At 43.6% G+C, this 13367-nt stretch overlaps 1 protein-coding gene across 1 annotated transcript in view; it reads left to right on the forward strand.

Annotated features, from left to right (window-relative positions):
- The window catches only part of GALNTL6 (polypeptide N-acetylgalactosaminyltransferase like 6), a 915183-nt gene that overhangs the window by 894335 nt on the left and 7481 nt on the right, over positions 1–13367 (forward strand). The window contains exon 11 of the mRNA XM_023753492.1: positions 4882–5031. Coding sequence (XP_023609260.1) covers positions 4882–5031 — 150 coding nt within the window. The remainder of the gene's footprint in view (positions 1–4881; positions 5032–13367) is intronic.

Raw genomic sequence — 13367 nt, forward strand, 5'->3', positions numbered from 1 at the left:
GGGCCAAAAATTTGGCCCCAGGGTGGGGGGACCCTCAGCCGGCCTTGGCCTTTTGCAGTTTTGGGCCCCCCAGGGGCGGCCACTGCGGCTTAGGCCTGTTCCCGGGGAATTGGGCCTAAGGATGGAAATCAGACATCCTTTGGCAAGCCCGGCAGGCCTCCGGGGGAAGGCCCCCTTGCCAGCGGGGGAGCAGGCCTTAAGCCTGCAGTCGGGACATCCCTTAGCACTGCTGAGGAAGGCAGGGAGAGGCTCCCCCCCACCCACCACTGTACTGGGCAGCCCATCAGCCCTGGCCTTGTGGCTGAGCAGAGCTTCCCCGCTGTGAGAAGCACACTGACCACCAGAGGGCAGCTCCCTGCATTGAGCATCTGCCCCCCGGGTGGTCAGTGTGTGTCATAGTGACCCAGTCATTCCCCAGTCCCTTCTGCTGTTAGGGGTCAGTTTGCATATTACCCCTTTTACTATATAGGATAGAGGCCCTGGTGCACGGGTGGGGGCCCAGCTGGTTTGCCCTGAAAGGTATCCCGGATCAGGGTGGGGACCCCACTGGGGTGCCTGGCCAGCCTGGGTGAGGGGCTAATGGCTGTTTGCAGGCTGGTCACACCCCTTCAGGGGGGGGTCTCCACTTGGGTTCCTGGCCAGCCTGGATGAGGGGCTAATGGCTGTTTGCAGGCTGGTCACACCCCCTTCAGGGTGGGGGTCCCCACTGGGGTACCTGGCCAGTGGGAACCCCTCACCCCATGGAGGTTTGTCCAGTCTGGGTGAGGGGCTGAGGGCCATTTTCAGGCTGGCCAAGGGCCCTCCCCCCCCCACCCCCCCGGCAATGGAAGCTCCCAGCCTCTCCTTTTTTTCTTTTTCTTTTTTTTATTCTGGGATTTATTTACCTTCTATAATTGAAACTTTGTTGCTTTGAGTGGAGCTCAGAGCCGGCCGTGGCAGCTGGGAAGCCTGGCTTCCTCTATCATTGGGGCAACCAAGCCTCCTCCTTGCTCCAGCTCTGTGGCTGCCGGCCGCCATCTTGGTTGGGTTAATTTGCATATAGTCGCTCTGATTGGCTGATGGGCATGGCTTAAGGCATAGCAAAGGTATGGTCAATTTGCATGTTTGTCTTTTATTAGTGTAGATGTGCTTAATTAGACCTGCTTTCTGATTTAGCTAAACTTTTTCCAGCCCAGTGAAGCACCCCAACTTCTCTTTCAGGTAATTGTCAGCAACACACAGTAAATATCAACATGAAGTAGATTATTATTGTAGATCATGCAGGGAGAAAAAAAGGGTAAAATATTTAACTATATTCTGTATTTGACTATATTCAATACAATGAGAAAACCTGAAGTCATTTTCAAGTTCTACCATTTCTTACTTCTTTTCAGTCGGGTCGTTTCTAAACTCTCTAAATCTCCATTTTCCAGCTAATGAAAAGAAAATAGGATTCTACCAAGTCTCCTATCTACCTACTTCAGGACTTCTGTGAGGATCCAATGAGATGAGGAACAGTAAAACACTTCACAAACATTTGGTTAAATTGTAAAATATTTGCACCTGGCTATAAAGCAAGTTGGACTCCTGGGCTGAAGACCTCCAAGGAGACTAGTCGCTAGGGAGAGGAAACAGGGTGTTGCTACATGATGTCATTACCCATAGCCCACAGCGACTGTTTCCAGGCTGGGCTGAACTCTGGGCTGCATTTTGCACCATGGGGTCTTGGCAGTGTTGGCTGCGATTTGGTGGGGTGTCGCTCCAGGGTGGTGGTGGTGGGGCCTGTGTCCCACTTGGGGGAAGCTGAGTGTTTGTCGGCGCCAGGCCCGTGATACAGTATATTTTTAAACTAGAGGCCCGGTGCACAAAAATTTGTGCACTCGGGGGTAGGGAGTCCCTCAGCCCGGCCTGTGCCCTCTCGCAGTCTGGGACCCCTCAGGGGTGACCACTTGCTGGCTTAGGCCTGCTCCCCGGGGAATTGGGCCTAAGCTGTCAATCAGACATCCCTCTGGCAGCCCGGCAGCCCTCGGGGGATGCCCACTTGCCAGCAGGGAGCAGACCTAAGCTGCAGTCGGACATCCTTAGCACTGCTGAGGAGGCGGGAGAGGCTCCCACCACCACCGCTGTACTGGCAGCCATCAGCCTGGTTTGTGGCTGAGCAGAGCTCCCCGCTGTGAGAGCACACTGACCACCAGAGGGCAGCTCCTGCATTGAGCATCTGCCCCCTGGTGGTCAGTGTGTGTCATAGTGACCAGTCATTCCCAGTCCTTCTGCTGTTAGGGTCAGTTTGCATATTACCCTTTTACTATATAGGATAGAGGCCTGGTGCACGGGTGGGGGTCGGCTGGTTTGCCCTGAAGGGTGATCCAGATCAGGGTGGGGGTCCCCACTGGGGTGCCTGGCCAGCCTGGGTGAGGGGCTAATGGCTGTTTTCAGGCTGGTGGGTGACTGAAGCTCCCAGACTCTTTTTTTTCTTTTTTTTTTATTCTGGGATTTATTTACCTTCTATAGCTGTCACTGGAGCTGAGAGCCCGCTCCAGCTCTGAGGCCATTGCCGGCTGAAAGCAGGTATCTGGGTTTGTTTAGCTTCTATAATTGAAACTCTGTTGCCATCACTGGCGCTCTAAGCTCTGAGCCCGCTGGCGGCTGAAAGCAGGTTTCTGGGTTTGTTTAGCTTCTATAATTGCAACATTGTTGCATCTGGAGCTCAGAGCTGGGCTGCGGCAGGCAGGGAACCTTGGCTTCCTCCGTCACTGGAGCAAGCAAGCCTCATGTTCGCTTCAGCTGCGTGGCTGCCGCCGCTATCTTGGTTGGCAGTTAATTTGCATATCGCCCAGATTAGCCAATGGGAAGTGTGTTGGAGGTACGGTTAATTACCATGTTTGTCTATTATTAGATAGGATGGCCAGTGTGCATCATGGCAACTCCTGCATTGAGCATCTGCCCCCTGGGGATAGGTGCATGTCAGAGATACCGGTTGGACAGACAGACACTTAGTCTTTTATATATATAGATAGTTGAGCATCGTGCTTGCTTTATGTCAACAGGGCGTCCTTGACACCTCTTTCTTTTGCAATTCACAGTTTGGCTTTACACAGCCAGATCTACTTTCAGTCCTATCATAAGAATTATATATAGTTACTAAAATTTTAGATTTGGAAGAAATAGGACTCATCTAGTCTATTTTCCCACTTAAGGATTTTTCCTACTACACCTCTTCTACTCTTGTTTTTTCTCCAAGTCAAACTCAAGAAAATATCCTTTCCCTACAGAAATGTGGTGGGTCTTTAAAAATTTTAATACATTATACAATTAATTTAGTGCATAATTAGAAGCATTCTTAAAATAATGGAATGGCATGGATAGGATAGAATAGACTAGGATAGGATAAGGTCAGATGGAATATCAGAGTCTATTAAATCCAGTAAAGATAAATATTGTTTCATGAAACTTGTTTTAGTTTGGGGAGGAGAAGTGTGTGCATGAGTGTGTGTGTGTGTATGTGCGTGTGTGTGTGCGCGAGTGCATGCAAGTGTGTGTGCATGAGAGTGTGAGTGTGTGTGCGTGTGTGTGCATGTGTGTGAGTGTGTGTGAGTGTGCACGGGTGTGTGAGAGTGTGTGCATGTGTGTGTGAGTGTGAGCATATGTGTGTGTGCACATGAGAGTGTATGTGAGCAAGAGTGTGTCCGTGTGTGCATGTTAGTGTGTGTCCATGTGTGTGTTAGTGTGTGAATGGGAGTGTGAGTGTATGCATGTGCACGTATGTGTGTGTGCATGTGAGCGTGTGTGCATGTGTGTGAGTGTGTGTGTGTGAGTATGTGTGAGTGTGTAAGTGTGCGCATGTGTGTGAGTGTGTGAATGTATGAGTATGTGTGTGAGTAAGTGTGAGTGAGTGTGTGTGTGTGAGTGTGTTTGAACTGTACTTCTTACTTCAAAGCATGGCCCTGCATACTCACTCACCACCCCCAGGACATTAATTTGCCTATTCTTTGCTTCATCAAGCTTAGCTTTCATTTAAATCAACTTTTTTTAAAATTGCTAACATCAATCCAGCTCAATTCTACTCCTGTGATTTTTTTTTCCAGTGAGTCTGCTCATTTAGGCTGACTGTGGCATTTTATCAAACTGAAGAATGTGAAGAGCTTCATTAACGAGTTTTTCCTCTCCTCCCATCTGCACACCGTCCTCTGTTATTTTTCTAGTACCAAACTGGACATTCCTCATTTGCATTTTTGGTGCCCTCAGCCAAAGATGCAGCTGTCACTACCACGTACTTTATATTACACTAGAGACCCAGTGCACGAAATTCGTGCATAGGTGGGTGCGTCCCTCAAGCTGGCCTGCACCCTCTCCAATCTGGGACATCCCTCTCACAATCCAGGACCGCTGGCTCCTAACCTCTTGCCTGCCTGTCTGCCTGATTGTCCCTAACCACTTCTGCCTGCCAGCCTGATCGCCCCTAACTGCTCCACTGCCAGCCTTATTGATGCCTAACTGCTCCCCTGCTGGCCTGATCACCCCCAACTGCCCTCCCCTGCCAGCCTGATTGCCCACAACTGCCCTCCCCTGCCAGCCTGATTGCCCACAACTGCCCTCCCCTGCCCCGACCCGCCTCCTCTGCGTGAGGCTGCAGAAACACCAGGACCGGCCTCCTCCACACCGTGCAGAGCCGCGGGACCCCCAGGCCTCACCGCACGGAGCGGCCACCGGCCCCGCCTCCACTGTGCACGCGGCCATCTTGTGATGGCTTTTATTATATAGGATGCCTTTTTCCACACCTCTATGATGCCAAGACTTAGTTCTGTCTTGTAAGTCACAAAACAGATCTAAATTGCTCCCCCTCCTCTCGAATGTCTTCAAATTAAACTCACGGCATCTTTTCTGCTGTTGTCACTTTGTTAGCTCTTTACTTTTGGATGGAGAGAAGACATTCGACCTGGTGAGCCACTGCACACCCGAAAGTTCTGCTTTGACGCGATCTCGCACAGCAGCCCGGTCACTCTCTATGACTGTCACGGCATGAAGGGGAACCAGCTCTGGGGCTACCGGAAGGTAAGAGTCAGCTCACAGCAGGCATTCCCAAACTGCCGGGCTAAAGGTCTTCTCACTCAGTGTTTTCTTTTAAAACACACGGATGGAAACTGCTACCCGGACATGTGTACACGTATTTGGCCCACATGCTTGGAGACCACCAGCAAAGATGAGGGGAAAGATAGAGTGTGTTGGGAGCGGCATTTGTTTGTGATGCCTACACAACCAGTTATGACTGAAAAATGGCTTTGAACCTGGACACTAGCACCACAGGGGAGGGATGAGTCATATCCCAGACAATTCTCAAACGGAGGGGCCATAAACCCAATAAAAACATGAACATAGGCATACTTTTTAAGAGCCCTAATTCTCACACATACACACACACACATGCACACACACAGATGAATGCATCTATTCATTTAATATATATCTCAGGCTCCTTTGCTTGGGAGCAATCTGGGTTATGACAAGTACAATTACACAAATAAGTATACATTCATGTAGATGTAATTGTGGCACCCCTTATACAGAAAGTGATCCATTTGTAATTTGGCCAAAATCCTGCCCAAGTAGAGCAAGGAGAACTTATTTGTGGAATTTGAAAGTTTAAAGAATAATCAAGTTAACATTTAATGATAGGAAAACGTTCAAAACAAATATAAAAATCACATGTTATTGAATTTAAAATAAAGAACGATTAAATTTTTATTTTAAAATATTTTTATTATAAATATTATATAATTCTTTAAAACTCTATGGTTTTTAAGGCAGGACTCAGGTTCCACTTAGCAAATACCTCATAAGCACTATTCTGCTCCTCAAGTTTGTACAACTGCTGGAGGCCCTCACAGCCAGGTAGGAGCTGCCCTCTGTTTGCCTTTTACACTCTGGCCTAATTCAACCTTTCCCTGACTATAAGAAGCATGTCAGACAAGCCCCTTTAATCATGAGCTTTGGCCATCCTGTGGCTGAGTTAACATCTGTATCCCCTGAAATTACAGAAAGTAAAAGGGAAAACCTGAAGAGAATCAATGTGGGGGGGCCCATTGGTTTTGATACCTATTAACTCACGTAATAAGCTCTATGGTACTTATACTCACAACGTTATACCCTCCATAATATCTGGCAGATTATGGTTATGTGTCCAGAACAATATGAAATGCCAGTTGTTCTACCCTTCTACAAAACAATTTAAAATCAAAAGCACTAACAAGAATATAGCACCAGATATAATACTGGGAATTACTACAATAGGAGAATCTCACAGTTTCCCTTATGAAAGACATCATACATGATTAATCTTGTCAAACCCTTCTGCTATTCAAAATATCCAGTCTGTGTGTGGTGCATTAAGGAAGTTTTTTGTTTTGGTTTGGTTGTTTTTATGGCTATGGACTGACCTTTAAGATGTTACTTTCTGGGCACATCAGTGAAATACCTGATTCACCATTTGCCTAGCATGCTGGTGGTCCCTAATAAACAGCCCACTTCTCATTACTGTGCATTTATAGCATGAGAGACAGAACACTCAATAACGCGCAGTTAAGCCCAGAAGAGGTGGTTGTTTTCATTAGCGAGCTTACAGGGGCTTACGCATGGATAAGACCAGCTAATACATGTGCACGCGGAGCTCCCAGGGAGAGAAAAATGGCTGCGGTGATTTCAAGAGGTAACTTACAGCTTTATCACTTTAAACCTTTCCGGGATCCTCGGGGACCGGTGAGAGGGAACCATCAGAAGCAATTGCGCTGTGGCTCTTTTCTCAGATCTTCTTGTAGCTGTTTGCTTTGCATTGCTTAGCAAAAGGTTACACTCGCTGTGTATTTATATAACAAGCAAGGTATTTATACATAATCAGAAACATGCCAGAGGCTCGAAATGGAAAGCTTCTGAAATATCTCATCTTAGTCGATGACTCAGGCCTATTCAAATGCACCTTTTTTAGAAAATTCCTCTTGTCTATTTCAAGGGCTACTCCCAAGGCATTCAGAGAGAAACCATGAAGAGAGAAGTCTCTAGGGTTCTACCTTGTGTGTTTAGATTCATTACTTGGCCCTGGCACTTTCAGATGGATTCGTAATATTATGAGTCAGCTTTGGAGCTGCCCCTTTTTTATTAGCATATTCATGAATTAATGGGATCCCAAAGACCCTACTAGTTGCCTAAAGCAGTGGTTCTCAACCTTCTGGCCCTTTAAATACAGTTCCTCATGTTGTGACCCAACCATAAAATTATTTTCGTTGCTACTTCATAACTGTAATGTTGCTACTGTTATGAATCATAATGTAAATATCTGATATGCAGGATGGTCTTAGGCGACCCCTGTGAAAGGGTCGTTCGACCGCCAAAGGGGTCGCGACCCACAGGTTGAGAACCGCTGTTTAAGGTAATCATTACCTCCGACTGTTAAGGAGACATTGGGCTAGTGCTTTACACATGTTCCCTCAAACCTCACAACCATCTAGGCACTGTCAGGTGTAACTCATGGATACTAGCAGATTTGTGGCAGAGCCAGCATTCAGGTGCAGGTGTGTCTAGCTTTAGAGTCTCTCCTCTTTCCTCTGCTGTACGCTTTTAAGAAATCAGATCACTGATGGGAGAGTTCCCATGCCTGGTGGATTCCGCACCACACATAGCAGCCAACCCCATTCTGGACCACATGGAGATTCTTGGAGAGGGAAGGTGGCCAGAAGCTACCTGCCTTGAGTGGGTGAAGGTCATTGTCAGGCCCCACTTTCTGACCCATCAGCAACCATCAGCTCTCAGTTGTTCTTATCTATTCGGGAAGATTTTTTCCCAGCTTTATTGAGATATAATTGACCTAAAACATGGTATGCATTTAAGGTGTATACCTTAAATCATGTAACATCATGATTTGATATATGTATATACTGCAAAATGATCATCCCCATAAGTTTAGTTAACACATCCATCACCGCACATAGTTACAAATTTGTTCTTCTTGTGATGAGAGCTTTAAAGATCTACTCTCTTAGCAACTTTCAGGTATACAGTACAGTATCGTTAACCATGGTCACCATGCTGTACATTATGTCATCAGAACTTATTCATCTTATAACTGGGAGTTTGCATGTTTTGATCACCTTTACCCATTCCCCTTAGCTTACAGCTTTTTCTAGATGTGGGTCTTTGCTACCACACACACAAAAAGAAGGGGATCCCTATGCTGTGATCTTGCGACTAAGTTCAGTTGCACAATTGTGTCCAACGATAGCAGGTACCCAGGTTAAGAATCCCATTCTTGGTTTTCTTTTACCACCAGGGGGACCCCTGTTACAAGAACAAAGAATTGTTGAAGTGACCTCAGTAAAAGTAGTTAAATCATCCATCAACATCCAAAACAGGAAATTGTCTCTCTCTTCTTCAACCCCTACATCTAATTGGTCACTAAGACTTGTCAATACCCTCCCCTGGTCAATATCGGGAAAATCCATCCTCTCTTTGCCAGTTCCACAGCCCCTGCCCTAGTTGCAGCCCTTCACATCTTACCCCTGGATAATTAAAATAGCTACCTAAAGGGCACCCCACTTCCTGTCCTTTCCCCTCTGACCCTTCTTCCATCCTGAAGTCAGAGGGAGTTTCTAAAGAATCCAGACATTGCATTCTTGTGTTTTACAACTTCACCTGGTTTTCCATTGAATAGAAAATAAAGTGCCTTCACCTCCCAATTCTTATCCTAACCCTTCACAATCTGGTAAACATAATGGTTGCATTTTTTACATTGAAAATAGTGGTGAGGTATATCCCGATATACTGTATCACTACAGCAATCTATCCTAAGTAACTTTTATTATGCCTCCTGCAAATTCAGAGCTATAACCCATATCCTTCTCTTTTTAATTAAGCATTATTATTGGGTTTCCCCATATTTATCCCTGTGGCTTATATTGGAGATGGCCCCAAGAAATCTTGATAAGAAGTGGGGAAGTAACATGGGGAAGGTATGGGAGTCAACGAAGAATACATTATTAAGGAACTTACCACTGTGAGTACTAGAGCTCAGCCTACTGACAATCTCTGGAAATGATATGAAATACACATCAGAGAGCAAGGGAGTTGGGGTATTTATACACCACTCCACTTGGTCTTTGGTTAGGATTACCCCTGGGTAGGGATGGTTTATTCTCTGCTACCTCTGGGCTACTGCTCTTACAGCCAGAACTATTCTTAAACCCAGAGAAAGCCCTTAGGAAGACACATATATCGGCCACCTGCTGGAATGCACTGAAGTAGTGAGACCTGAAGAGCCATGGGCCAGATACAGGTACTGCATGAAAATCTAGTTGCTCCACAAACCTTGCCAAGGCTTGGCATAGTCAATTTCTTTTTCAGTTCCTCTTTTCATTCTGTGGTTGGAGACTGCTATCACATGTTGTTAGCTGTTTTGGATATCATCTTTGTGAAGGATGTGAGCCTTTTGGTCATTTTTAACATTGGTTGGCTTTTTTTTTACATATTTTTTGGAGGATACATACATACATACATGTTCTTTGATGGATGTATGCATTGGAAATATCTTATTCTGATCGGTGTCTTCCCTTTTCTTTCTTGTGGGGTATCTTGATGAAGAGCTAGTCTTTATGATTAGTGCTTTTTGTGTCTTGTTTAGGAAGTCTTTGCCCACACAACAGTCATGAAGATAGACATTTAAGTTGTCTTTGGAATCTTTATTGTTTGATTTTCAACACTCTGGTATATAATTCCATGAAATCGTTTTATGTGTATGATATAAGAGGGGATTGATTTTTTTCATATTTATATCCAATTGCTCAATCACCATTTATTATATTTAAAGACCATTTTCCCCACTACATGGAAGTGGTACCTTTGTCATAAGTCAAGGGGCCTTATATACATGAATCTGTTTATGAATCCTCAAGTTTTTACCATCAACTAAACAGTCTTAGCCATACAGAAAGTAAACTAATAGTAATAAACTAACTCAATCTAGTAAGAGGTATATCCAAAAACCCACAACAACCATCAATTTTAGTGGTGAAATGTTAAAATTTTCCTCCAGAGTCTAGGGATAAAATATGATGTCTGCTATCATCACTTTTATTTATCATTGTACAGGATAGCCTACCTAGAGCAATCAGGCGAGAAAAAGAAAATAAAATGTGTAAGAGTTGGAAATGAAGATATTCAACACTCTATTCACAGATGACATAATAGCTATATTAAAAAATCCAAAAGATTATACATTTAAACTAGTAAAATTAATAAGTGCATTTAGCATAGTCCTGCAAACAAGATAAATATAAGAAAATCCATTCTATATACTAGCGCCAAAAAATAGAAAATGAAATTCAAAAATGATTTTATTTGACTACCATGGGAAGCATCAAATAACTAGGAATAAATCTCACAACACATGTGCAAGACCTTTACACAGAAAACTATAAAACCTCGCTAAGAGAAAATTTTAAAACTACAGAGGAATCCATCAAGGATAATAAGACATCATTGTAAAGATATCAGTTCTCACATGGGTGTTTAGATTTAATGCAAAAAAGAATCACATCCCAGCAAGTTTATTTGTGGAAATTGATCAACTGATTCTGAAATGTATATGGAAATGAAAGGGCCAAGAGAGCCAAGAAAATGTTAAGGAAGAAAAAGAACAGCATTGAACACTATGAAAGCACCAGGTATCGAGACATGTAAAGGTACATTTCTAAAGGCAGCGTGTTATTGGCCTAAGGATAGACTGACTGAGACCTGGGTGTTGGTATTTTTGGAAAGCTCCAAAAATGTTCTAATGGGAAGTCAGATGGAGAATCATTTTTCTAGCCCTAATTTTTACCTACTTTCTTGACTCCTGTTAGGGTTGGCCCTTCCACTTGTATTCCTATACCATTTTTGTTCCCTTCTGTGTACCTGTCACATTGTATTATGCCTAGTCAGTCTCCCCTTGTAGATGTTAACTATATAAGGGCAGAAACTTTTTCTTGTATGTCAATATGGCCTGCCTAATATCTAATATGTAGAGAAGTTCCTAAATAAGCATTCTTTAAATGGCTTAAAGAACCATTGAGTTCAATTATTGAAATAATCCCCTCCTTCATGAACCCCAAGCTGTGCGGATAACACTTAACACATCTCTGTGTCTCCGAATCACATACACAGCCTCCCCAAATACCAAAAGTAAAAGACTTATTTTTTTTACTTGCTCTCTGGAGTGTTCTTATAGTTTAACTTCCATAAAAAGGGGCTTTGAAATAACATTAAACAAGAAATACCAATAAGAAAGTACCTTTCAGACTGAGATGATGGCAGTGCAACAATCACATTGGCTTAAAAAGTGAGTGGGTGGAATTTGTGGCATGTGCCTGCATTTGACTGTTTATTGTAGCTTATATATAAGCCAGGGCTTTGGCCTCTCTGCTCATAAAATCCTGCTGGTCTACAAAGATACCAGATGGAAGGCCACAAGGTTGTTATTTTTTAATCATTCTGGTTAGCTATTGATTTAGGACCAAAAAATGAGGAAAGTGTACACAAAGAGTGTAATTAAAAGGTGTGTAATTCAACTTTGGTTCAGATACATAAAGCCCTGCTACAAAATCCTGGACTATGTGGTCATACGGAGGCAGTCACACTACCCCAGGTCAGCCCACTCATTCCTGGACAGTCTCAAGTATTAGCAAGTTCTTCCCTGGCTTTCGGTACCACACAGATTAAATTTCATCCATCTTGCTCAAGTCAGATCCCAAAGGTTTGAACAATGTTTGCCTGATCTTTACTCTTTCCTTCTGATTTAATGGCCCGTTTTCTTGCCACTGCTCTTCATATGGGTCTACCTCAAACAGCCTCTAGACATTCACTCCTAACATATTCTGATAGTCCCAGAGAGGGGTGATAACCACAGAATGTGTCTCTAGCACCCTTTGTTATGAGCTTGTAGTACCCTTTTCTTATGAGCAATATATTTGCTAATTTAGCTTGAGTCGGTTAATTTTTCTGCCTTAACTTTACATATACTTGGCTTCTTAATGAGGTCTCAGTATAAAAATAACCCACAGTCTTTTTTCTTATTTTGCTGCACAGACACATCTCTGCAGTATTATACCTGTGTAGTTCATCGTTTATACTTGTGCAGTTATCCATTTTTTTCTATTAAATTCTTTCTCACCAGATTTCATCTAACCTAGATTTTGATTCTTTGATCCAACTTATGAGCAATTGAACTAGTTTTCGTTTTCATCACAGCATGTAGTCATGCCTTCATCTACGATGTTGATCCCAATGCACAAGAACTGAGCCCTCTAGCATGTGGTAGAGGTGACATTGATCCATTAATGAGCGTCATTTGGATGAAGGTCCTCAACCAGATACAAATTCACCTAATAGCAATATCTATGGCCCACATTTCTCCAGCTTGTCCATAAGAACACAAAAGTGGACTTTTCAAACATCTTACTGAAAACCATCTGCACAATGTCTACATCATACCCATATTTGCAATAGGAGACTTCAGTCATTGTACCCTAAGAAAGTATGATTTTCAATTCAAATGGATGATTCAACCACCTTGTCAAAGAAGAGGGGGAATCTCTCCCAGGAGAGGATATACTCACCCTGGCACTGAAGCTACCTTCTTAATGAGTAGTAGTATCTCCCAATTCTGTTTTCATCTGTATGTCTAACCTCTCTGAAGTCACTTAGTTGTCACAACCTTTTAACTTTTGCCATTTCTGGGTAACTTGGCAATATCCTTACTGGTTACCATTTCACCCAACAATGATTAACTGCCACTTTCTGGTCACTCAGAAGAAAAAAGGGCTCCACCACAGACCATCTCAGGCTCTAACATAAGGATAAAAGCTCCCCGAATCGAATGCCTGCCAAGATCTGGACTGACAAACCAAAGAATCTTAGTAATGGGAACTATGAAAAAATTAAGTTGGTTTGCTAATTAGAACAATTTCTCCCTACTGAGCAGGTATGGGGTTGGAGCAGTGCCGCTAGTTGGCTCAGGCAAGAGGAGGAATGGAGTAACTCAGAGACCAACAGCACAGGCTGTGGTTCCTGGGGGAGCTGAGATTTGCATTCTGGTTCTTCCTTGGGTATTACTAATTCTGGGGTCTTGGGAAACTTTCTTACTGTGTGCTTCTGTTTCCTCATTAGAAAATGGAGATAAGAATAGTTTCTACCTTAGAAGATGACTGTAATGGCTAAATAAAATTAAAATGCACCTCTAAGACATGGTACTGAATAAGAGTTCATTTAAAGTTAGCTATTACTATTCCATGTGCTCAACAAACTATCTTCTAATTTGATTTTAGCTGTCCAAGTTTACATACAGGAAAAGAGGGCTAGTTAGTCATATT

The sequence above is a fragment of the Myotis lucifugus genome, unplaced genomic scaffold, assembly GCF_000147115.1.
Source record: "Myotis lucifugus unplaced genomic scaffold, Myoluc2.0 scaffold_1, whole genome shotgun sequence".
Lineage (NCBI taxonomy): Eukaryota > Metazoa > Chordata > Mammalia > Chiroptera > Vespertilionidae > Myotis > Myotis lucifugus.